This window comes from Macrosteles quadrilineatus, unplaced genomic scaffold, assembly GCF_028750875.1.
Source record: "Macrosteles quadrilineatus isolate MER2022 unplaced genomic scaffold, UCM_ALF_1.0 Scaffold_1__1_contigs__length_201487025, whole genome shotgun sequence".
Classification (NCBI taxonomy): domain Eukaryota; kingdom Metazoa; phylum Arthropoda; class Insecta; order Hemiptera; family Cicadellidae; genus Macrosteles; species Macrosteles quadrilineatus.
In genome coordinates, this window is record NW_026542594.1 from 58,070,151 (window position 1) to 58,097,586 (window position 27,436).

Here is a 27,436-nt window from a genome sequence, read left to right on the forward strand (position 1 = left end):
ACACAAGCTAGCAATACCGAGAAGGACGTCGAACAACTGCTTGAAGATAACAAACGTATTTCTGAAGAATTAGCCAAAACTCAGGAGGACATGCTTGATCTTCAACAACATCTACGGAAAAAAAACGTAATCGTTTTAGGTGTGCCAAAGTTGCCGAGAGGATCAGATGTGTTCAAGGTGATAGCACACATCGCGGAGCTTATCAATGTCCCGTATTATCGCTCGGACATTAACGCGGCACACTGGCTTCCGAGCCAAAACAGGGACGACAGAACATAGCCCATTATAATTTCTTTTGTGTCACACATCGTCAAAAACGAGTGGATAGCAGCGAGACGTTTCAGAAGAAGTCTACTGGCATCGGAGTTACGCCCGAATTTCCCAGATCAGCAAATCTACATAAATGAACATTTGGCTCCTCACACGCGAACAATCTTCAACAAAGGACGCGACCTACTCAAGGAAGGGAAACTGGAGTCTGTCTGGACGTCCGATGGCCGAGTTCTCGTCAAAACAACACCCAAGGGACGACTCGAATAACCAGCCTCCAACACCTAGACAGCGTGACGTCACTGCAAGGCAAATCCACCACCGACCACAGCTCACCGTCACCCGAGTCAACAGAGACATCACCCGCCACAAGGTCACCGACAGCTACCCAGACCACTAACACTGACGCATAGATTAACTATACATCAGGTATGTGACATGTCTCACATATCTAAGTTTTCGACCAATCTAATTTAAAGTAACTTTTTTACTTCATTTATACTATCAATCCTTATTGTCTTGATATTAAATTGGATATCTTCTAATCTGCAGTACCAACACATTTGCAAATTGCATTTCCATCCCGTAATCATTTTCATCTGGATTTGTATTAATTTATGTTATCACTTTAATTGTTATTTTACTGTATTATTGGCCTAACCTATGGGAAAAAGTTTACTTCATTTACATTATTACATTATTTAACTTTTTTTGTATATCATGTATTTAAACAAATCGTTATATTACTTTATCACGTGCATTAGTTAAAATGTATTATTGACTTTCCTATTTTTTAGAGTAACTGAGCTCATTGTTAAGAAGTATTGTTGTTGAGAATTGTTTTTCCAAAATTAATTAATATATATCGGCATTTCCTTATCTAAAAATTTCTTTTTTGCTCAGATAGTCAGACTTAGCCGACTCATATAATTATACAACTACGGTATCCAAATAATTACATTCGAATACTATCAAATACTCATTCCACTATTTATCAGAGTATTTGAATTATTCTTTGTTATAATTCCTTGAAAATACTTTCCTTAACTAAAATATTAATCAGCATATTTAATCAAATATTTTACATTTCAAATTATTTCATTATTTTCTGGAATTCAGTTCATGATTTTATTTCGAATAGCTAAACAATTTTCTGAAATCCAGCACGATTTGATATTTAAAATCGCTAAATAGTTTGGAGTTTATTCCATAGTGTAGCGATGTAATAGTTGGATAGCAACAATAAATTTCGTCCTTGTTGACTTCCATCTATGTTCGGGACGCAAAGATTCTATACATTCCCCATTGAACTTGACGAATATCGTTGACGGCACGCTGCGCCACTGGCTGGCAGAGCGATAGTTCTGTCCGATAATGAACATAGATTACGATGAATCTCCCTTTGTTATTTGTAAAGAAATTGTTAATCCGAATCACAAATTATTTTATGATAATTTAGATAGTAGTAACTCGTTTTGTAAGTTTAGAGTCTTTCACCAAAATATCAGGAGCTACAATAAAAACATAGATGACCTACTATTAACACTTCAGGGTATAACAAATTTCATTGTATTATTCTGACTGAAGCTTGGTTAAGTGATGATCGTGATTTGTTGGCTATTGATGGCTATAACATATTTAGAAGCTACAACAACTTGAATCAGAACGATGGAATAGTAATATACATAGACAACTCATTATCAACTTCCTGTAACCAGCTATTAATTGGCGGTGTCGCTACGAGTCTTTCCTTGACTTTTAAGTGGGCAGGCGTGAATTGTAACTTAACTGCCATATATCGCAGTCCTGCTTAGTCTTTGCAAATTTTTATTGATAGCTTACATGATTATATAACAAATTCAACAAATTGTTCTAGCATGAAAATAATTGCAGGTGACATCAACTGTGACATTTTGAGCCCTCAATTAAATTCTTTGGAAGACTGTTACTTAGACATACTGAGTGACCTAGGATTCATCCAGTGTATAGACAAAGTAACAAGGCCAATAAGTAACACGTGTATAGATCATTACTTTGTCAAACTTCCGCCCAACTTTACAGCCAACTCAGCCGTCCTACAGACCTCAGTCACAGACCACTACAGTATTTGTCTCGAAATCAAAAGTACTGCCAAAACCAATCCGAGAGTAAACAACCACTCTCAAAAATCAATCAACTGGGAACATGTTAGGCAAGATCTCCTCGTTCAAAACTGGGATCTAATCTATACATCAATAGATGTCCATTCCGCCGCAAAAATCTTTAATGATATACTTATTTCCACTGTTGAACGTAATTCATCTACCGTTACCACTACCGCTAAAACGTTCAAGATAAAACCGTGGATAACTAACGGTCTCTTAAAATCAATACGTCATCGAGACAAATTAAGTAGACTAACCAATAAACACCCCGTTAATACTAGACTGCGTGCGCGCTATGTTAGATACAGAAACATATTAAAATCTACACTAAAAAAGGCAAAATACGATTTTTACAAAAATAAAATCAATGACGCTCAAGGAGATCCAAAGAAATTTTGGAATATAGTGAACGAAGTAGCGGGCCGGGCAGATCCCAAATGCAAATTTCCAGTCGGCGCATTTGGCGCACACAGCGACACTGTCCCCTCCATCTGTGATAACTTAAACAAATATTTTGCTTCCGTCGGATCCCAGCTTGCCGGGGTTTTGCAGCCTGTTGGTCCTGTCGAAATAGAGGATGCTGATATCGCTGTGAACTCCCAGTTCTCACTGGAACCAATTACCCATCAAGATTTACTAGACGTGGTCACCAAAATCAGAGGAAACTCGGCACCTGGTGATGATGGCATTTCCTCTAAACTGATAAAGCATAATCTAGACGTCTTACACCAACCCTTATTTCACATTGTAAATTTAAGTATATCAACTAATACTTTTCCAAATCCTTACAAAATCGCCAAAGTAATCCCGATCTATAAATCAGGCCCAAAGAATGTGATATCAAATTTCAGACCTATTTCTTTACTTAGTGCGGTATCCAAGATAATTGAAAAATGTGTCAAGCAACAGTTGTATATCTCGAGGAAAATAATATCATTGACAACGCACAGTTTGGGTTCAGAGCTAACGTAAGCACTACCCATGCCTTATTTAATATCTCAAAACATATGAAAAAATTGATGATAAAAAACGTGTGCTTGTAACCTTTTTAGACTTGGCCAAAGCATTCGATTCTATTGATAGGCATAAATTAATCACAAAACTGCAGTTGATAGGCGTTGACAACCCATCACTTGACTGGTTCCGCAGCTATTTGACTGGTCGATCACAGTTCATTACTATCAATGGCGAAAATAGTGATATCACTAACATTGACTATGGTGTCGTCCAAGGAAGTAACCTAGGCCCTCTTCTCTTTTTAATATACAGGGTGTTGAAAATGTCTGGAACCAACATTATATCTCGTGAGTGGTTAAAGAAAAACAAATGATATTTTGTGTACGGATATACTATGGTTTTACCTATCTTTTAGTGCCTTATGAAAATTTTTACCACTTATAGGGAACGTCCTGTGGAGGATGCAGTAAAAAGTTTTAATGGAAGCCTATGGTAAATGATACATCATTTTAAAGGCCATTTTTTTCTGAGTAAGGAGCCACAAGTTTCATCTCAAAAGGACCACCCTAGCAAAAATGGCGACTGTTTGAAATTTTAAAAACCACTTATAGGGAACGGAATTTTTAAATTTCAAACAGTCGCCATTTTCGCTAGGGTGGTCCTTTTGAGATGAAACTTGTGGCTCCTTACTCAGAAAAAAATGGCCTTTAAAATGATGTATCATTTACCATAGGCTTCCATTTAAACTTTTTACTGCATCCTCCACAGGACGTTCCCTATAAGTGGTAAAAATTTTCATAAGGCACCAAAAGATAGGTAAAACCATAGTATATCCGTACACAAAATATCATTTGTTTTTCTTTAACCTCTCACCAGATATAATGTTGGTTCCAGACATTTTCAACACCCTGTATATCAATAACATTATTAAGTTAAGAGTCAATGGTAAATTGTTTCTTTTTGCTGACGACACAGCGGTAGTGTCCTCGGGTAATACGTGGGACGATGTCTACCATCAAGCTGCATCTGTCTTACTTAAAATAAAAAATTGGCTGGATCATAATACATTGACATTAAATGTATCAAAAACCAAGTGCATGCCAGTTTTCTTATCTCGAACTCGTGACCCTGGCCCTAGAAAACTCTATCTTCACTCATGTGGCGATCTGTGGTCTAATACCTGCGGATGTGACACAGTCGATCGTGTGGACCAATACAAGTACCTTGGGGTGATCATTGATCAAAGGATGACATGGTCTCCTCATATTATCTATGTAAAGCAAAGATTGAGGAAACTGGTCTACGCCTTTTACACACATACACTGTAAAACTTACTTTTGATACACTGGCGTGGGGCAGTGTATCTGCTGCCACATTGGCTCCTCTTCACGTAACCCAGAAAACCTTAAAAACATTATTCAACGAATTTACTTTTTTCCGATTTCCCAGTTTTAAATATTAGACAATTGTTTATCAAAACACTATTACTTTTCATTAAGAACAACAAGGAAATTATTTTTTCTAACTTACAACACAGTTATCACACTAGACACAGGCATAACTTTGGATACCGCACTCCACAACTAGCATATAGTTTGTTGAAAAATAACGTGTTTTACATAGCTCACATCCTTTATCGCAACTTGCCGCCCAACATAACTGATGCAGAATCAGGCAGTGTCGCTGTGTATAAAAGCAAGGTCTGTGAGTGGCTGATGACTGTGGGACGAGAGGCTGCAGAGGCTTTAATTCGCTTGCCTTACATTTAAATTAATCTCTGACATCAAACGCTGCCATAATAGCCATCAAAATAAATTTTTCTTCATAGATTAATATTTTTATTGTTGCTTAAGGCTGTTTATTGTTAACTAATTCTAGTATACAATATATTTATATAGCATATATATATATTTACTAGCTGTAACCAGCGGGCTTTGCCCCGTTTAACTTCTTAATTTTCAAGATTATCTCGTTCGCATGGCTCAATCACGTCCTGGTTGAAGTTTGTTCGCTACGCTCACTCACCTATAGGTTGAAGTTTGTTCGCTACGCTCACTCACCTATAGGTTGGAGCTCGTTCGCTACGCTCACTCACCTTTAGGTTGGAGCTCGTTCGCTGCGCTCACTTGCCTTCAGGTTAGCTCGTTCGCTACGCTAACTCGCCTCTAGGTTGAAGTTTGTTCGCTACGCTCACTCACCTTTTGGTTGCAAATTAGCTGTTGTCATAAATGTAAAAGAAATAATAGTGCTGCACCCTGTTGGTAATCCTTGTGACTTTAATGCTATTGAACATCATAGAACAGAACCAACTTGTTTAATTGAAACAGCTGTTAAGATTCAATAATTCCATTTCTCATAAGGTTAACATGGGAAACTCCAGAGCCACTGGGGCGGAGCCCGAAAGGATTTTTGAAATAAGAATATGCCTATATGTTAATCGCGAATGTGAGCTATCATCATGCCAAATTTCAGCCCAATCCGACCAGTATTTTTCGCGTTCACTTGTCACAAACATACATCCATCAGGGTGTCTACCAACCGGGAAATCCAGGGAAACCGGGAATTGTCCTTAAATGCCAGACTATGTCCTTAAATTTTTAATGGGCCATAATTTTATTGGTCGCTAGTTGGTTAGGAGCACATAAAAGGTTTATCAGATGTTTGTTTACATTTTCATAATTTATTACTAGAGTAATTATGCAATAAAAATCCCATTAACAATCTCAAACCCATTAATATTTTATCACCATAATCAAGTGTCAAGTCAAGTACTTCCAAGAACTGTTGACTCAGCAGCTAGCTCATAAAAGTTGTATCACTTTTATTCCTTTACAACTTCTTTTTTTTATTACTAGGGTAATTATTATTAGATCTCAAACCTATTTTATCGTGAAAATAATAGCTTTTTAATGGCTGTTAAATTTCACTTCTTACTTGTACTTTGGCTTGAAGATCAATTTGCCGCGGCCAGTGCCTAGTGCCATAAAACTGTTTATGGTTTCATATTAAACATTTAAATAATCTACAGTCTTATTTTGTAAGTTAAACCCTTTTTTATGGATATTTTATCTTTCAATTGACAAAACCACAATTGTTGTTTGCATTAATGTTTTATCACTATGTAGGCCTGCTTGGTTTCAAATTATGTCATTGCATTTTCTGTATCTTTGTCTTATATTGTTGGCTATTCAGGTTTCAATGTTTTTTGTTTCCCATATATTTATTTATTGAGTTGTATGCTTTAAGCAATCAAAATCTTATGAACTACAATTATGATAGTGACTTTGATGCTATTATAACCTCATTGTTTGTTACTCAGTTTATATATGCCCTCCTAAATAATTAGGTCTAGGCCTGGGTATTTTGATTCTTGAAAGAGCTGTAAAATATATTAAGAAAATGTAATTGAGCCTAAGATAAACAACTAATGATTGCTATGTGTCGATATTAACTTTGCAAATGAAAATACAATAATCTTACTCTGTGCTTATTGCTTATTAATAGCCGCTTACCATACCTTGATTTTTTACTAAGAATTGAGTAACAATATGCATTAAAGATTTTTTTTTCAAAAGTATTCGAGAACCTAACGTTGTGCCAGGGCGAATCATGCCAAATTAATCGGCCTGGATCGGATAAGCTATGTTATGAAGTTTACGTGACTGATGGAGATATTTGTCGCTATCGCAGGAGACAATGGTTGCGTTTCTCTGTTACACTATAAAAGCTTTACCTAAAGTATAGGTAGGCCTATGTTTGTTTACTTTCAATAAATTTCTATTTTGTAATTTTTAACTCTTATCTATTATTATTTACTCTTCTCTCTGGTACAACTACAGTGAATAACAAGATTAATAAAGTTTGACAAATCAGGAAAATTATTCGGTAGGCCTAATGACACCGACAAAGGTTACGGCAAAGTGTCCTTAAATGTACGGGAATTGTCCATGAATTTTTTATCCAGAATATAGTAGACACCCTGATCCATACATCCATACATCCATCCATACATCCATACATCCAAACTTTCTCATTTATAATATTAGTAGGATTAAGAGCTCCTGATATGTATTAAGTACAGATGTACACATTATTTATAAACAGTGTGCACATGTTTTTGACCTATGGACAATAACCAAAACTTATTTCCTGCTGGTAAGAGCTCTTCCCTCGAGCACGGACTTGCAGTCCATTCGGGGAATACTATTCGTACCCTAATAATGTATTCCTGTATTTATAAAGGTGAATAAAGTGATTTTTGATTTGATTTGATTTGGTTTGATATTGAGATGCAATTTTTCTGAAATATTTTCCTATCGACGCTCATCAAACACAACCCCCCATCAGACCATTTCCATTTCGGCCTCTTTACAGTATTATTTTTCAATTCACATCAGGCGTAATTAGATCCTGGAATGATTTCGAACGTCTTTATGCCAATAAGTTTCCCATAACTTAACATTTTTTTATACTTTATCCTGCTTCTAGGGATGGGGGAGGGGGCAACTGCCCTCTCTGGGTACGCCCATGATAAACTGCAAACCAGAGCTTATAATTGAACTAATAGTGGTTTGGTTTAATTTGTTAAACTTTGGGTACATACCGGTAAAAATGTTACACCACAACTCACAAGTTGCTTGGCCTCCATTCTTCACTAATCCATAGCTATAGGTCTACCCTTTGTTTATGAGTCATAATAGGACTTTGGTACTCCATCCTGTCCTCGATTGGAGTGACTTGTATTGCTTAGTCCAACTACATTTCTATTTAGGCTAATAGTGTTTATGATCTACTGTGCCAAATGCTTTTTAATATGTATTTTTTTCACATTTCTTATCACTCAATCCGTTGTACACATTATCCATAAAATGTTTCATCTCAGGTATTATGTTGGTACAGTTCTCAAGTTTTGACAATAAATATGTTCTGTCCTAGCCTATATCAATTTAGAATTTGTTGACTGTGCATATGCTTATAATTGTTATTTAGTTAATTTCTTATTTAACAGCCTCCATACTACTGTTTTAGTTATTTACAGGTAGCGACGAGAGTTTTTATGATAGACCAGATCAAGAGGATGAAGATGATGCAGATACCAATCTTTTTGACGATAAAGCGCATAAGAAATCACTTTCTAAACTGAAGGAGACAGATCCTGAATTTTACAAGTATTTAGAAGCAAACGACAAAAAACTTCTTCAATTTAATGTGTCAGATAGTGAATCAGAAGCAGAGAAAAGTGATAATGAGGATCAAGTCCATCAACCTCCTGAAAAACTTGAGGTGGGAATTTTTAAACTAATTTTGTTGTCCTAAATGCATAGTTGTTGCAACAAAACCTTAACCATAAGAACCCGTAACCATTAAGAAACTCTTCCTACACTTGAGCGTGCGAGTCACTTCTTAAATATGGATTAAGATCATGGGGAAATGACTCAATATCAGAATTACAGAAACTGCAGACGGTCCAAACAAGAATATTAAAGATAATCACTAAGCTTGATTCTGCTATTGTAATAGTATATTTCACTACTAGTCACGTAAGTGACCCATTTCGGGGCGAGATAGTGTATTACATGCGAGTCGAAGATGAGCGTGGGAAACACTATTGAGCACAACAAATACACAATAACCAACACAATATTGTATGATTTGTATTTTGTCAAGGTATATAAACTTATTTTTATAAAAGTTGTTCAAATATTAGTTCACGTTGTGTCCAGTTGACTTACATATTAAATATTGCATGTTGAAAGATTAAGATATTTCTGTAGTAAAAATGCTTTAATTAATCAAACAATCATCAAAGCTGGCTCTTTGGGCCTGTGAATTGCGGTAAATTATCTCCTCTGTTTTAATTAATGTGTCCAGTTGTCGTTTCCAACATGAACGATTTGGCCAACGAAACGATCATAAATCACATGACTAAATCACCAATGTGTGCACCAAATACGCCACAATCGTTATGAACCATTATATTTGCCAAAAAATTTTATAAGAATAATAAGATATAAGTATAAATTACAAAATAATAATGTTAGTGTATAAAAAAGTCTTGAAGAAAAACTGATGCAAACACTAAGCATTCGTATGTTTTACGAATAAGAATTAACTACGGTTCATAAGCCGTCGTAAAAATCATGAAAGTAACTTCAGTACACACACACCGAGCTGAACCACAGGGCAGCCGGCCCAAGACTGAATTGCAAGGCCAATGACTAGACCTGTAACGGGGGGGGGGGGGGGGGGAGTTTGAGAGCAGGGCTTCGGCGCCAAAACAGTTAAATACTAACTGCCGTCGTAAATATTATGAAGGCTTAGTGGCGACCATAAAATGGTGCAACATATTACCAGCTCACCCCTAACCCACAATTCCGTGCAACTTTCCCAACTTCCAAATGCTTTGTAATATTATTGATGATTAATTCAATTCCAATGACCACTCTAAGATGGCTAAATACCTTTGTACCCTTATCACTGACCCTTGAAAATTCTTTAACATAGCTACATGTACAAACAGTGTTGTTCATGTCAATAAAATGGTATTTTACTAATATCTCACATCATACAAGAATTTTGCTCATATTGAACAGGTTAAAAAGATAGACAAAATGTTTAAATTGCAATAACTTGTGATGATGTGGAGTAGTATGAGTGTAAATGAAGATACCTGGGCCCTATATATCTTCCTCTAACCACTGCCAAATCACGCACATTTCCTGTCGTAACCCAACTCTATTGCAAGAATTAATCTAACTCGTCAAAGTGCACAATATTACCTTAGCTGCCTATCACAGCCAGCTTTTATGTTCATAATGTATCTAATTATAATATAATGAACAGAGAAATATATATATATGGACATATTCTAATTCGTGAAAAAGATTACTAGACTTAGCAAATGTGAATTCAAAATTAGTGATAATAATTACCCGACCACGACCTTTCGAGAACCTAATAAATTACATAATTGAATTACTATCTACCCTAACCTACACCCTTCCCCAACCCCTACTTCTATTAGCTAGACATCTTAGGCTACAGTTACTTATCCGGTTTAGATGTACAGCTCCAGGCGCTCGACACTACACTACTGGTCTCTTGGCTCGCTGCGCGTGCCTAGCCTACCCGGGCCGACTGCGCGCGCATCCGCGTCACGTGACTTGCGCTATTGTAGCGACTCGCTACATCCTCCCCCCGGTGGGGTTGTTTTTTTTTTTCTTTTCTTTTCTTGTTTTGGGGTGATTTTGGGGTTTGGGAAAGATGAAGGACGAAGAATTTTTTTTTTTTTTTTTTTTTTTTTTTTTTTATTGTGCTTGCCGTGAGATTGTGTCGTTGTGACATCGGTGTCGGTGTGGAAATGTTCCAACAGTTTTCTGCACTCCTTTTGGTTTGGCTCATTTGAGGTTATAATGTGTGTCGGTTTTGCTTATAAACTATTAACTATTTTTTTTTTCCTAAACTAAAGGTAACTATGGTTTTGAATGAATTTCTTATAACTATGTTTGGTGGGATTGCTTAATCTAACCCTGCTCTAAAAAAATGTGGGCGGGCGTATATCAGTGATAGATTTCATTAAGTTGGGTTGAGAAGGATCTGTTTGCTGATGAAACTGGATATATGGCTGATGATGATGAATTTGGGAATGTTGTCGAAATACTGAAGGTTGATGAAATTCGATGGATGTACTGAAGTTTGGTAATTGCTGGTAAATATGGAAGGTTGCTGAAGTTTGATGAGTTTCTTGAAGTTGAGTAGTTGGAAGAATGAAGCTGTGTAATTGAAGAATGAAGCTGGAGCAATGTTTTGAAGTTCTTGAAGGTATACTGTTGTGATGTGATGTGACGTAGTTTCGTAATTAGCTCTTGAGCCCTTACTAAGTTCGGGGCGCTAATTATATCGCTGGTCGTCTCTTACTGTTGAATAAATGATGTTGAGTTTTGAAGTTGATATGCGGTTGATGATACGTTGACTCAGATGTGAATTTGGAGATTGTTTGTTTGATGTTTAATTATTTTGGTCTTTGTTATCACTGATATATTCCCTGGATATTCGGTAAAAATTCATCGCGACTACTCTACTTAAGTTTACTATTGATACTTATGATCTAAATGAATTTACTAACAATAAGAAATTGTTCTACCTAATAAAAAAGAAATTTAATTTACTGAGGATAAAAGGGAAAAAATCTAATGTTTATCTACTTAAATGCTATGGATTTGATTGACTGGGAGATATATTACTAAATTTCTGTTGATTTACTAATAATTAATTAATTAACTAGTGTGACACACATTATACACTCTTTCAGTTTGGATGCTATTCGTGGTTGAATGGAGTTTCGAAAGTCTGTTGGTTGATGTAAGGAATGATAGTGTTATTGTAAGTGTACATTCATTCGAAGCTCCTCTAGTGCCAATTGTCAACAATTATGCACAGAGGTATTAAATAATAATTATTTATTCCACCGACGGCTTAGCACAACTTAATTTTTTAAACAAATATTGTTTTAATATGTTCCTTCAATGTGAAGGATTGATCGGTGCTTGGTTTGATTATTTATATAGGGCGGAAGTAGAGGTATGAATGGAACAGATGTTTGTACTGATAACGACGGTGTTATCTCGTGTCTGGCGCTTGCTATTGTCTGTTCCCTACTAGTCCATTTCTTCTCTGTCACTCAGCAACATAAATATATTTATATATTTTTTGTATTTTATTTTAACGCATGCAAAAGTGTATAACACATAATAAACATTTAAATTACCCTTTACAAATATAGTACACAAACTCTTCTTCTACGCTCAGAATTCTGCTTGTTATTTACAAACATATGGATTGTAGTGTGCGCTGTTATCTACTTTGATAACGATTGTATTACGCCTAAATACCATATATCTTATTTTAATATACATGGATGACTTTGCTTACTTAATACTTTTTATGCTATCTCGTATTTATCTTTGTGACTCAATTGTTTACATTAACACTGAAATACTTAATTTTACTTAATTCTACTTAGTTCTACTTAGTTCCACTTAGTCCCACTTAGCCTAATTACCATAGTTTAAAGTCTAGCTTGGTCTGTAGTCAGTTGTCTCGTTCATGTGCTGTCATTTTTCAGTCCAGTACTGTTAGTGAGTGTTTGTTGTCATAAGTAAGCTGTCGGCTGCACTATTCATATGACAGTTGCAATCTGTCATAAGAATGTGTTATGGCGAACGATTCCCGTCATAGCCAATTTGAGCAAATAAAAAATAAAAAATTACTTAAAAAAAAATTAGTCGTTTGCTCAGATTGTAGGTTTTAAGGGGATTGAAAAGGTTGTTGATTACGGGGGTCTTGAAATGCATACATTAAGTACAAACACTATGACGTGTTTCGCTGCCAACTTGCCATGTGTTGTCGCTTCCGGCTTTCCGGCCAAGCGGTGCGTCGAGAGGTGTAGCCGCACCCTCTGTGAAAGTACGGCTTAGACTCAACTCCCAACACCCTATCAGCCGGGGCCGGAGTTGTATTGTGTACAGTATTGTTGTGAAGTATTGTTGTAGTCAGTCAAGTTACTCGAGATTTCTTGCTAGATGTTTTACTTATAACTAATTAAACTAGGCTAAGGTTCTATTGTGCACTTTGACGACGTTTTTTTTAATAAATTGGCTGAAAAAATCGTTTCAATTGTGAAATGTGGGCTTTTGTCACAATCTTACCTGTTGAGGGATTTACTAGCTTTACTGACACTGGTGATGAGAAACTGTCAATCACGCACGGTTTTGACCAGGCGTATTGGAGTTTATAATTGACGTTGTCTATTGCTTTGGACTGTGGGTGCATTTTATACATTACCCAATCGCCTACTTTGTAAGGATTGGGTTGACGACCGCTGTTATAGTATTGTGTGCGTTTTTCTCTTGCCTTCCGTAGGTTATCAAGTGCATGTTGCCAGCGATTGTCTGTGGTTGGTTGAGATTCTTCCCCAATTAATTTATTTAAATCCCAGGCTAATTGTAGTGGATGGTTAATTTCTCTCCCCAAAAATAAGCTTGCAGGTGTCGAACCGGTGCTTTCATGTTGAGCGGAGTTAAATGCTATTTGAAACCAATGAATGTTTTGATCCCATGTTTGGTTGTCAGAATTGTGATATATCCTCATAGCAACTTTAAGATTTTTATTGACTCTCTCTACGTTGTTTGCGCTTGGGTTGTACGGTGACGTAAATATGTGTTTGATTCCGAAGTTTAAACACATTTCCTTCATTTGTTTCGATTTGAAAGATGGTGCGTTGTTTGATACTAAGTATTGCGGGAAACCGTAGTGTGAGAATATGTGTTTTGTGAGAAGTGTAGTTGTGGTGGCAGCTGTCGCGTTTCTAGCTGGTAAAAGAATTACAAACTTTGAAAATGCGTCTACCACAGATAGTAGGTATGAGTTGCCTGACTTTGTCCTAGGAAGTTTGCCTACGTAGTCAATGTACACTTTTTGGAATGGTTTGGTTGCTAGATCGGATGATAATTCGCCTACCCTGGTGTTCGGAGCTTGTTTGGATCTTTGGCAAGAGAGACATGTTCTGACTTTGTCGGCTATTATTTTGTTTAAATTTGGTGACCAAAAAAATTGATTTATTTTATGTATAGTTTTCTTGATTCCTAGGTGTGCTGATGTAGGTGCTAAATGGTAGTATGTAAAAATCATGTCAATTAGTTTCGTGGGGAGTACTATTCGTGGTGTCTTTTGGCCGGGTGCTAAATGCATTAACACTCCGTCCTTTACTGTATATGCCTGGTTTCTATGTGGGTCCCTAATAATTTTGATCAACGCGGGGTCGTCTCTTTGATGTTCGTCGATGTTTTTGAAAGCCTCTGGGATTCTCATCAAAATGTTTACTGAATGTGTGTTAGTGTCTTCGTTTAGTGTTACTACTGTTGGTTGTGTGTCGGCGTCCTCATATAGCCTAGATAGACAGTCGGCGACTGGATTATCACTGCCTTTTATGTGCTCTGAGTGAAATTGGAAAGAGTTAATGAATGTTATCCATCGCGCAATTTTACCTACTTGTCGTGGATGATTTAGAAGCCAAGTTAATGCTGAACAATCTGTTTGAAGTGTAAACTCCCTGTGTTCGAGGTATTGTTGGAATTTTGTCAATCCGAACACGACTGCTAGGCATTCTAATTCGACTGTGGATTTGTTTACTTCGTGTTTGCTCAGTGGTCTCGACGCGTAGGCTATTGGTAATAAACTACCTTCGTGTTCCTGTGCTAATTGCGCTCCTAGTCCTGTGCCTGAACCATCTGTTTGTAGGATGAATTTTTTATTGAAATCTGGGAGTCTCAAAACTGGTTGTGACGTTAGAGCCTTTTTAATACTTTGCAATGCGGCTTCCTGTTCAGAGCCCCATTCAAATGGTGTATCTTTGCGTTTGAGTTTGTTTAATGGTGCCGAAATGTGTGAAAAATTCGGTATGAATCTCGCGTAATACGCTGTCATCCCGATTAGCCTAGAAATCTGTTTGACATTTTTGGGGGTTGGGAAGTTAAGAATTGGTTTAATTTTTTGTGTGTCAAATGTAACTGTGCCGTTGCGAAAAATGTGGCCTAGGAATTCGATGTGATTAGATGCTACAGTCATTTTTTCTGGGTTGATCGTGAGACCTGCGTTTTGTAATCTAGTTATTACTTCCTTTATTTGATTGAGATGGTCTGAAAATGACCCATTTGAATAAATTACCAAGTCGTCGAAAAAATTGAAAATGTATTTGTATTTTATGTCTCCAAATATTTTATCTATTAACCTTGTCAAAACCTGTGATCCTGTGGCTAATCCAAATGGTACCACGTTGAACTCAAATTCCCCAAATGGGACGACGAATGCTGTGTATTTTTTGCTTTGTTCTGTCAACGGTATTTGCATGTATGCGCTGTTCAAATCCAATAATGTATACCACTTCGCTTGACCTAGATACTGAAATGCTGATTCGACGGTTGGCATTGGCGTAGACTCTAAGTTAATCAAGTCGTTGAGCTTTTTGTAATTGACTACAAATCGCGTTTTGTTTCCTTTTTTTGGGACTACAAATCCTGGATTACTGTATTCGGAGGATGATGGTCTTATCACGCCCTTTTGTAATAGGTCGTCGATTTGTTTTCGTAATGCTTTGAGCTTTGGCGGTGCGAATTGGTACGGCCTACTCCTTACAACCTGCTGAGATTTTAATTTTATGTCGTAGTGTATCAATTTTGTTTGCCCTAATCTTTTCGATACTGTGTTTGGAAATGACTGTAATAATTTGTGTATTTGTTGTATCTGGTTTGGTGTCAAATTATCGCCCAAGGTGTAAGTTTTGTCTTCTTGTAGATTACTATCGTGTTGGTCTGTGTGTAATATGGCCATGACCGGTCTTGTACCGTATGGAAATGTTACATTGTGATTCGCCACGTCTATGATTGCTTTTGTTTTTGTGAGGAAATCTAACCCTAATACAATGTTTATTGGCAGTTTAGGTGCTATTAGGAAATTGAATGTCCAAGAGAAGTGTCTAATTTTAAAGTGTAGCTTTGCCATGTGTGAGAACATTACCTTGTCGCCTGAGGCTGAAATAGCGAATTGATTGATCGGAGTGATTGATTTTGTAATTGAGTGATTATTTTTGATTCTATCAAAAAAGGATCGTGAGCAAATTGACGTCGTAGAACCTGTATCTATGAGTGCATTTGTTTCAATGTCGCCGAAAAAAATTGGTATTGTACATGTTTTTAATTTAGGAAATTTTGGAGCATTTTTGTTTTTATGGCTATGTGTGTGTGTGTTTTGGTTGATTGGTGTGTGTGAATAGGCGCTGTGAGGTGTCAGAGGTGCGAGAGCGCCAATTATCGGCCTCCTCTGGAGTTTAACTGTGTATTGTGTGTAGGTGTGTGTTGGTCTGTAGGGTTGGTGGGCGGACGGTAGTGTCTGGCGTCATTGACCTGCCTCGGTGCGCCGTGATATGCACTGCTGTGCACTGGTGCCCTATAGTATGTATTTGGCTGCGTGTGTGGTCGATGTGGAAATCTTGGTTGCCCATGTGGCTGTTGCATGTATTGTGGTGTAAATTGCCTATTTTGAGGTGTGAATTGCCTATTTTGAGGTGTGAATTGCCTATTTTGAGGTGTGAATTGCCTATTATTTTCTGCTGTGGTTTCCTATCGGCGTGATTGCGAGTTGCTACCCTCTTCTAACTGTCTCACAACTTCTAATTTTGGGATAAGCGCTATTAAATCATCAAGTTTGGTCGGCGGCGGGAACCCTGCAAGACGTGCCCTATTTGTCGCGTTTATACCTGTCAATATTACCTCCAGTAAGTCGTATTCTGTTGGTATTAGGATTTCTGCTGACTCTTTCACCTGGATAATGAAATCTGAAAGTGACTCGAATTGACCCTGCACCCTATAAACTGTTTGCGTCAGGAGCTGTTGCTTTGCCCTTTCTGGCAGAAAGGTACTAATTATAGTAGGAATTGTTTTACCTTTGACTTCCCAGCTCTCCTGCAATGCCATGGTCCAAATATCCCTTAATTGCCCTGCTGTTTTGTGTAACAATGCTATTGTGATTGATTTGTCGTCGGCTAACTTTAATTTCTCAATTTGAATGGCCGTTTTCAAGAAGGCTAACAATTTGCTTGTGTCAGTGCCGTTGCAATTGGGAGCTTTCGACGCTAGATCGTCAACTAATCTCGGGTTTGTGTGGGTGTGTGTTGATTGTGTTACAGGTTTGTTTTGTGATAAGGCTTGAGCGATTGAATTGCCTATGGCTTGGGCTGTGATTCTAATCATTTCCGCCGTCTGATCCGCTAAGATGGGTGTGTTTTGTTCTGTGGGTTTTGGTGTGTCTGGTACACTTGGCACCTGTGTTGTCACCGCGTTCTTTAAAATGACCCTATTCTCTTCCAGTGTCTTGGCTGGGGTTAAGCCCCACTTCTCGCACTGTAGAATTGCGCTTTGCGCATCAAATTCTCGTATCCATGATACCCCCGTGGGTTTTGTTTCCCACTCGTAAATCTTGGACATCTTGCCTTGATCTACTCTTATTTGAATAGTAAACAAAAATTCAATCCTTAACAACTTCTTTAATATCAACTATTTTACCAAACAGGTGGGAAGAGTTTGGGCTGGGCAAATTGTAATTTAATAAGAAAAAGAGAGAAATTATTTAAAAAATGGTGTGAATTTGGACTTATGATTGTATTTTACTGTAATTGGTGTGTCAAATGTTTGACTAAGATCTGATTCCCTATATTGTTCAAATGTATGTCATCCCTACGATTTGAATGCCTATATATGTGTAAATAATATTTATTTGAATTTAAAACATGTGTTAGAAAAATTGGTTGGGTATTTTGATTTGACAATGTGTGTAAAAATGTGTTGAATTGAGTAATTTTATCTATTGTGTGTGGTGTATATTCTGACCTAGGGAAATATGGTAATCCTAACAGTATCAACCTGGTGCCTAGATAACGCTTCCTGATTACCCTGAGCAATGATACATATTGCTGTGTCATCATTGTTATTGATGTATTGCTGAATATGTCATTGGTTCCTATCCATAACAATAATGGTATTTCACTGTTGAAATATGGATTTGTGATTTTGATTTGTTTCTTTAATTGTCCAATTGTTGCGCCTGAAATTCCCATACTGTATTCTAATTTTAATTTACTACCTTCTCGGTTAACAAAATATTCCAGACGTTTAGTCAGCGAATCGCCGAGTATTTGAATTTGTATCATATTACGGTATCAAGGTGGTCGAAAGAGTGTAGCAGGGTAATGGCATGTCGGTCAAAAAAAAAAAACCAAGATGGCAGACTTAATGTGTTACTTGTGATATGACTCCGCTTAATTTTTGATTTTCTTGTCACCTACCTTGTTTTGGCTGCTCGGCTCCGCTGGAGTTTTGCACAACAAACTACAGTGAGTTTATATGTTGATGGACTCGTCAAGTAATTAACAATCTGCCCTGCAATAACCATCCAAACATCAACCCATCGTCAAACCTAGGCCCATCTTTCGTTCCATTTCCACCGTTCTCGTTGTGACCAAACCTGTCGCCACTCGCCACAGGGGAATCTCTGGACGTCCAAAATCCACGGCCTTCTAGATCTGCGCAGGCAGTACTATAACAAGTGTCGGGTCACTGGGGAGCCGTGTTTCTTCTCTTACATCATGTCTACCTCCTGCCCTATTTGCGTCAAAAAAGTCTTTGATACCGAGGAAGGCGTCAGCTGCGATGGCCCCTGTCAACGATGGTTTCACAGGACTTGCATTGCTATGAGCAAAACAGAGTACCAGCGGATTTCTGGAAATACCAACGCAAAATGGCACTGCACCAGAACAGATTGTGTGAACACTTCCAACCAACCACTCGCATTACTCACCTCCCAAATGTCCTCGGTACTGGGCAAACTTGATACTCTACTAGACAAAGTAAATAAAATTGATACCATTTCAAATGATGTAGCTGATATAAAGAACGAAGTTGCTACCATTCGTACTGGATTGTCAGCACCAGAACCTAGAGTGGATCAAATCGAGGTCAGGGTATCCCTGCTTGAATCAAAAGACAAAAATGCATCCCCCTCCACAGATCTGGAAACTACCATAACTGAGCTAAACGAGCGCACCCGCCGCGCTAAAAACTTAATGATCTACAATCTGGAAGAATCATCTGTGGGTGATGTTGATGCCAGGAAAAAACATGATCTGGAATTGGCCATTTCCTTCTTCTCAACCCTCATTCCTAATTTCTCTAGCAATGGGATCAAAACTTTCCGTGTTGGTGGTAAAAAACCTGACAAACCTCGGCCTCTTAAAGTTGTGCTTGGCAGCAATTCTGATGTGATCACTGCAATGAAGAATTTTGCCAGCTCTGGGACCATTTCGAATCCACGATTTTCTTCCGTCAAGCTATCCAGAGACAGAACTCCCCGTGAAGCCGCCCACCTTCAAAACCTCAATGCCGAATTAAAGGAACGCACCACCCGTGGCGAAAAGGATCTCACCATAAGGTTCCTAAACAACATCCCCCAGATTGTTAAAAATTCAAAAAACGATTAATTCCCAACGGCGCACCGCATCACCTCAGTTGTTATTTTCAAAATGTGAATGGCTTAAGAAGCAAAATTTCTGAACTCTCAATCAGTGCTACAACTTCCTCCTACGATATTATCACCCTGGTTGAAACGAATCTCTCACCTGACATGAACTCTTCAGAACTTGGCCTTACTGGTTTTAACGTTTTCAGATGTGACAGATCTTTGGCCACGAGCAATAAGATCAGTGGTGGTGGTACTCTCATAGCAGTACGTGATCACCTAGCATGTCAACTTGTCCCCTTGCATGCCTGCTCCTCGGAATGCGTCTTTGTTACCTGTACTTCTGGAACCCGTCGCATCTTGTTGGGCTCTGTATATATCCCCCCCAGCCAGCCTGCCATCGTCTATGCCGACTTCTGTGACGTGGTGGAGGATATCCTCTCATCTTCTAACTTCGTGGATGATGTGCTTATCTTCGGTGATTTTAACAAACCTGAAGCGGACTGGGGTGAGCTTGATTCCTGCGAAGGCGATTCCTCTTCAAACTACCTACGCAACTTAGCTTATACTCACAACCTCTCCCAAATCAACAAAATCCGAAATCGCAGAGGTGTCTACCTGGACCTCATTTTTTCATCTACTCCTACAACTGCAGTTATCCGCGCTAACGACCTTCTTGTTGCCGAAGACATTCATCACCCTGCGCTCTCCTGCTCAATCCTGCTGCAGAAACGCTCAGCCTCGAGGGACGTCAGGATTGTACCTGACTTCAGAAAATGCAACTTGGACGCTGTATTTCGTGATCTGCAGAACGTTAACTATCCTTCACCTTCTTCTCTACCTGATGTCGAATCTGCCTTCTCTGACTTCTGCGACCACCTTGGCTCAATCATATCTCAACATACACCCACAAAACAGCTTCAATCCTCAAGCTTTCCTGCCTGGTTTACCGAGGAGCTAAAACGACTTGTCTTAAGGAAGAAGGCCACCCATCGACTTCTTAAAACCTCAGGAAATCTTCGTCATCGTGAAAGTTTTCGCAATTTGAGAAGCCAGTGCAAGTCTTTAGCCACCAAGTGTCATCGAGACTACTTAAAAAGAATTGAAGACGACATTCCTCATAACATAAAATCTTTTTGGTCTCACGTCAACAGACTCAAGAGCAGTCCATCCCCTGCTGCTAAACTATCATTTGATGGTAGAGAAGCTGAGTGTGCTGCCGGAAAGTGCGAACTATTCTCAAACTACTTTTCATCCGTCTTCACGGAGAACCAAATTCCCTCGCCTGTCTTCGACTTTGGCTGGAACTTCTCCATCACTAAATGTGTCATCACAGCCTCAGACGTTCAACTCAAACTTGCCTCGCTTGACCCTAATAAGGGAGCCGGTCCTGATGCTATTCCTCCGTGCGTTCTTAAATACTGTGCCCCTATTTTGGCTCCTCATCTGGCTATCTGGTTTACATCCCTGCTCTCACTTGGAATCTTCCCATCGGCCCTTAAGCGTGGCTTTGTCGTCCCCATCTTCAAATCTGGTGATCGTTCAAATGTCAGAAACTATCGGCCCATTGTCATTCTCTCTGCTGTTGCCAAGGTGTACGAGAGCATTGTTTTGGACTACCTCTATTTTCATCTCCGTAAATGTATCTCCTCCTCTCAACATGGCTTCCTGCGCTCACGCTCAACAGTAACAAACCTGATGGAGTTTCAAGAATACGTCATGGCCGCTTTTGGCGATGCTCTCCAAGTTGACTGTGTTTACCTTGATCTCTCCAAAGCCTTTGACAAGGTCAATCACAACATCCTTGTGGCAAAGCTTGCCGGATATGGTGTGGGGGGGGCCCTGCTTGAGTGGTTAAACAGCTACTTGACCAACCGAACCCTTGTAGTCAAGTACGACGGGTGCCTTTCTACGCCATTCAGTGTCCTATCTGGAGTCCCGCAAGGGTCCCACCTCGGTCCCTTGCTGTTTAACCTGTTCATGAATGACATTGGCAACGTCATCCTCACCAAATTTCTCATGTTCGCCGATGATATTAAGGTATTTGGCTCGGTGTCATTAGCTTCTGACTTTGAGCGCCTCCAACTTTCTCTCACTAACATCGACGCCTGGTGCAAGGAAAACTTCATGGAGCTCAACGTCTTGAAATGTGTCGTCATCTCCTACAAACGTGGTGCAGCCCCAGTCCAATATGACTACGTCCTCAATGGTTCTACACTGAAGAGAGTGGACAGGGTACGAGATCTCGGAGTGTCAATGACCCCTTCGCTCAACCCTCACGAGCACATTGCCCACATTACAACCAAAGCTAGCTCCCTGCTTGGTTTCATATTCAGATCAACAAGGAATTTCAACTCACCCTTCACCTTGATCACGCTCTACAAGTCCCTGGTACGCCCGCTGCTGGAATATGGGTCAATCATCTGGTCTCCCTTCCAGAAGAACCACGTCAGCCAACTGGAGAGCATACAAACCCGCTTCATACGGATGCTTGGACCGAGACTTGGTTTTACCTACCGCACTACCCCGGTTGACGATGTGGAGAAGTCCTTCGATCTTCTGCCTTTGTCACTCCGACGTCATCATGCCGACATATTCATGCTCTACAAGCTGGTTAACGGGTTTGTCGATTGCCCCAACATCCTGAGTGGTATCGACATTACCACGCCCAGAGGCACCCGCTCCAGGACTATATTCAGCAGACGCTTTCTCCCAGCCTACTACTCTTACAACAGCGGAATTAGCCGTCTACTCAAGGCTGGTAGCACGGCGGCTGCTCAACTGGATTTCTTCGGTGAGAAGCCCCCCCGGTTCAAAAAGAAGGTCTCCCTGATCACTTGAGCAACCACACTCCAGCACATCTGCACATTTGTCTTCTCATCGTTAAAACTTGCTGTTCATATTCTTTGTTGATACTCTTTTTAGTTTATTCTTCTGTTATTAATATTTGTTATTACTTTGTTATTACTATTGTTATCACTATTTGTTATTACTATTGTTATCACTATTTGTTATTACTTGCTATTACTATTTATTATCACTTTGTTATTACCATTGTTATTACTTTTCTAGTTAGTAATATTGCAAATGCCATCTAAATTGTATACACATATTTTGTAAAAAGGTGCAATCCGTTGGGAAATAAATAAATAAATAAATAAATAAATAATGGTATGTCGGAATTCTTTTGTTTGGTTGTAGTGTCGGACCTGCATGTTCAAGGTCGCTGCGAGTGAATGAAATTTTGTGAACTGTAAAATATAAAACTGTAATGCATTTTATGTCTGACATCTATTGCTGTACTGATTGTTGTGTTATTGTTGTACGAAATTACATGAAATTTTATGTAAGATAATAATTTGTTGATGTGAACAATGAATTGACCTTGTGATTTTGGCTTGATTCAGAAGGAATCAACATTGTCAATTAACGGCCTAAATTAACTGAAATGTTGTGAAGTGACGATTTACTCAAGCAAATGTTGTACACAGGCTCTTGGCTTTCTTTTAATTATGTAGTACATTTTTTTTTACATTTATTATTATTATATATTTTTTTTACGTTTTAAATGTTTTTCTGTTTTTATATTTATTTTATATATTTATTTGTATTTTTGTTTAAGATGAGCCTGTAATAACTGTGTGTAATGTATATTTAAATCGTGTATGTTTGCTTGGAAATAACAAATCTGGCCTTAAATCGTCGCTTTATCTTTGAACTTCTGTTATCTAACATTCCAGTTATCTTCTAAGTCTGTCTGGCCTATTAATGACATGGACTCTCAACTTTCACTAGCCACCTCAAATATCAAAACTTTGCTGGACAACTTAAATTCTAAACACAACTTAAATTAAGGTGATGAGTTACAACTAAAATATGTCAGACTACGTTTTAAAATACTACTTTAATTACTAATTAATTCACTGCAGTACCCTTTTGGCTGTAAAAATTATGAAATAAAAATTTTTTGGGGATATTTATGACCTTTTGGGGTTGGGGAGGTGACATACAGATGAATTTAAAATCCCCCCAATTTTGAAATTTTGATTTGTTGGTCGTGGCCTGTCAACTATACCGATGTGCACTTTGACTCCTAATATTTTGCTTTCCGTAATAAAAATATTCATCAAACACTCATTCGGCCTGTCGTCGAGGTATATTTAGTTCAATTACTGCCTTTCAGACTTGATGTCGAACTCGTGAGTGATTACATAAATGCATTTAAATATATTCATCAACTTGGTTTGGTAAAATATTAATCAAAAATATCCAAGTTCTCCTAATTCTACTTTGAAATTAAAAAATTCACATTAAAATTGATTTTTAAATTTCCTTACACAACTCCTTAGCTGCCACGTGGTGCCGACCTGTAGCCTGTCGATTTCCTGTCTGAACAAAGCACTTGGCTGGTCTGAGACACGTTTTAATCTATTCTATTTCTGTTAAAATTGCATTTTTGGCCGGATCTTGACGCTCTGCTACCCATATGTGATGATGTGGAGTAGTATGAGTGTAAATGAAGATACCTGGGCCCTATATATCTTCCTCTAACCACTGCCAAATCACGCACATTTCCTGTCGTAACCCAACTCTATTGCAAGAATTAATCTAACTCGTCAAAGTGCACAATATTACCTTAGCTGCCTATCACAGCCAGCTTTTATGTTCATAATGTATCTAATTATAATATAATGAACAGAGAAATATATACAGGGTGTTCATTTGAAAACTTTCCATATCTGTTGTGTGCAAAGGTAAGGCTTTCAACACTTGTTTGTTCTTATTTCTCCCTAATTTGGGCATGCCAAATCCAATAAAATTATTTTCAATTTTGAAAAATGCCCCAAAAGGGCCCAATTTGGGGGGTAGGGGTGCTTTTTGAGAAATTTTCAAATGTAAACATGGGTTGTGTGATACATCAATTTAAAGGTCTAATCACCCCGATCATTTTGGTGCAAAAAAGTTTAATTATCTTTAACCGTATTTACAGGGTGGGTCAAAACGTTTTAAAAAAATACTTTAAAGTTAAGTACCGTATTACCCTAACTACTGAACGGAACAGCGCCAAATTTCTTTCCAAGCTTATTCTTGAGATACTCTTTAAGATAACTTGTAGTAAGGGCATTTTCCATGTTATTTTCTTATTTTAAAAAATCTCAAATTTTAAGAATAAAAGAAAGCTGAAAACTCAAAATTCTTAAATAGCAAGGTATAACAAATTTCATACCACGTGAAAGGTCCTTTTTTAACAAACATTTTACGTATTTAAGTTTTCTTTCTATCTCTTACCGTTAAAAAATTGCAGTAGAAAAACATAATTTTCTATGGTAAAACTGTAACTAGTTTTCTAATAAAACAGCCAAAATTCGTCTCTAGACACATTAAATAGTGCAATAACTGAAGGAAACAATTCATAATTATTTTTAGGCAGATAGGCAAACAAGTCATTACGTTTTACTTTGTGAAAAACAAGTTTTATAGCTGATGAGAAAAACCCAAGCGTGGGCCGCTTTCTGTAGTACCATTGACTAGTCAATGGTAGTACTAATTTCAAAAGTACCATTTCCTGTAGTACCTAATCAAATATGGTGTAAACTTAAAAAAATAGACTTTATTTTTACTTATTGGTCATAACAAAAGTGTTCCAGGTTAACTGCAAAGTGTTTAACAATAGATATCCAGGTATAACCTTGAGTCATATGTCTGTAAATGATTTAGTTAGGAAGTTTTCTGAAACTGGCTCAGTTACCAATGAGAAAAGAACAGGATGAAGAGTCCAAGATGAATTCTGTCACACGTAAAAGTAGTCGATCAATTTGTTATGAATCCTACTACATCGTTGAACAAAGTGCAATATGATTTATTAGAAAACTAGTTATAATTTTACCATAGAAAATTATGTTTTTCCACTGCAATTTTTAAACGGTAAGAGATAGAAAGAAAACTTAAGTACGTAAAATGTTTGTTGAAAAATGACCTTTTTTGTGGTATGAAATTTGTTATACATTGCTATTTAAGAATTTTGAGTTTTCAGCTTTCTTTTATTCTTAAAATTTGAGATTTTTTAAAAATTAGAAAATAACTTGGAAAATGCCCTTACTACAAGTTATCTTAAAGAGTAGCTCAAGAATAAGCTTGGAAAGAAATTTGGCGCTGTTCCGTTCAGTATTTAGGGTAATACGGTACTTAACTTCAAAGTCCTTTTTTACAACGTTTTGACCCACCCTGTAAATACGGTTAAAGATAATTAAACTTTTTTTGGACCAAAATGATTGGGGTGATTAGACCTTTAAATTGATGTATCACACAACCTATGTTTACATTTGAAAATTTCTCAAAAAGCACCCCTACCCCCCAAATTGGGCCCTTTTGGGGCATTTTTCAAAACTGAAAATAATTTTATTGGATTTGGCATGTCCAAATTAGGGGGAAATGAGAACAAACAAGTGTTAAAAGCCTTACCTTTGCACACAACAGATATGGAAAGTTTTCAAATGAACACCCTGTATATATGGACATATTCTAATTCGTGAAAAAGATTACTAGACTTAGCAAATGTGAATTCAAAATTAGTGATAATAATTACCCGACCACGACCTTTCGAGAACCTAATAAATTACATAATTGAATTACTATCTACCCTAACCTACACCCTTCCCCAACCCCTACTTCTATTAGCTAGACATCTTAGGCTACAGTTACTTATCCGGTTTAGATGTACAGCTCCAGGCGCTCGACACTACACTACTGGTCTCTTGGCTCGCTGCGCGTGCCTAGCCTACCCGGGCCGACTGCGCGCGCATCCGCGTCACGTGACTTGCGCTATTGTAGCGACTCGCTACAAACTATCCACTAAGGTTGGCAAAAAGGTGATTTAACAGAACAATGTAGTTTTCTGTGGAATATGTGATATCAACGAGAAAATTGTTTGTTCTTAATATTCAATTTAAATACGAGCATTGATTAAATTCAAGTTTCCCGCATTATGATTTTTTTTGCGTGTAATGTTGACATGATAAAATCTGGCAAGCCTGGTATTGACAAGCTCATGCTTTAACGCTCATGCTGGCAAGCTCATGGGGTTAACAGCTACGAGCTACGGCACTAATAGCCGCTACTGCAACTCATAATTTCTCACTGGTGGCCACCTTCCCCAACGGACACCTAACCGCTACCCCAGCTAGAGGCCTTACCTCTTTTGCCACATAGATGTGCTTTGTTAAGTGGTGATGTGCGCATGTTTTTAAGCTGTTTTGTGATTTGCGTGCTTGCGTGAGTGTGTGTACCCATTTTGTTTGTATTAATACTTTAATACTTTTTAATGAAATGGCAACCATACAAAGTAGGTATTTTACTATTTTAAGCCAAGTATGAATGGAGATGAGTGGTGCAATCTTGTAGTCTTGTTAGTGACTAAGGCTGACTTATTCCTTAGACACAGCTGTTAATTAATAGCCCATACAGCTAATGGCAACTAAGAGACCTACAGTTTATAGTGGAATCCAAACCGCATTTTTGCCTTGGTATGTACGAATTGGTCTAATTTTCAGGATAGTACTGCGGATAGTCGTAGTACTCACTCGTGCGGACGTTAATCCACACCTGGGAGTATCGCATCCACAGTGCATGCCTATAAATATCCACAATTCGTAACCTCCTAGTAGCTGGATTACAGGACGACGCCACCCGTCCCAGTTTTGCATATCAAATATATTCAATTTGTAAAAAAATGCCTTGGGGAAAATGGAAGTTAATCGGGAAATATGCGTGAATATGGCCGAACCCATTTTCTGAACATCCTGGAAATGGGACTTTCGTGACGAGTATTGAACGATACTTTTCATCACGATGAAAAAACTACTTCATGTAACTTAAAAAAATTAAAAAACTTCTGTTGTAACTTTGTTGATGTTAGGCAAAGTATTGTTTTGTGTAGCGAAAGTAATGTTTATGTAGCGAAAGTAATGTTTATGTCAGGAAAGGTCAGCTGATCACTATTT

At 38.0% G+C, this 27,436-nt stretch overlaps 1 protein-coding gene across 3 annotated transcripts in view; it reads left to right on the plus strand.

The window, feature by feature from the left end:
* Positions 1 to 27,436, plus strand: part of LOC128983208 (nucleolar complex protein 2 homolog) — a 182,470-nt gene that overhangs the window by 24,754 nt on the left and 130,280 nt on the right. For all 3 annotated transcript variants that reach the window (XM_054402415.1, XM_054402416.1, XM_054402417.1), the window contains exon 3: positions 8,410 to 8,654. In XM_054402415.1, coding sequence (XP_054258390.1) covers positions 8,410 to 8,654 — 245 coding nt within the window. The remainder of the gene's footprint in view (positions 1 to 8,409; positions 8,655 to 27,436) is intronic.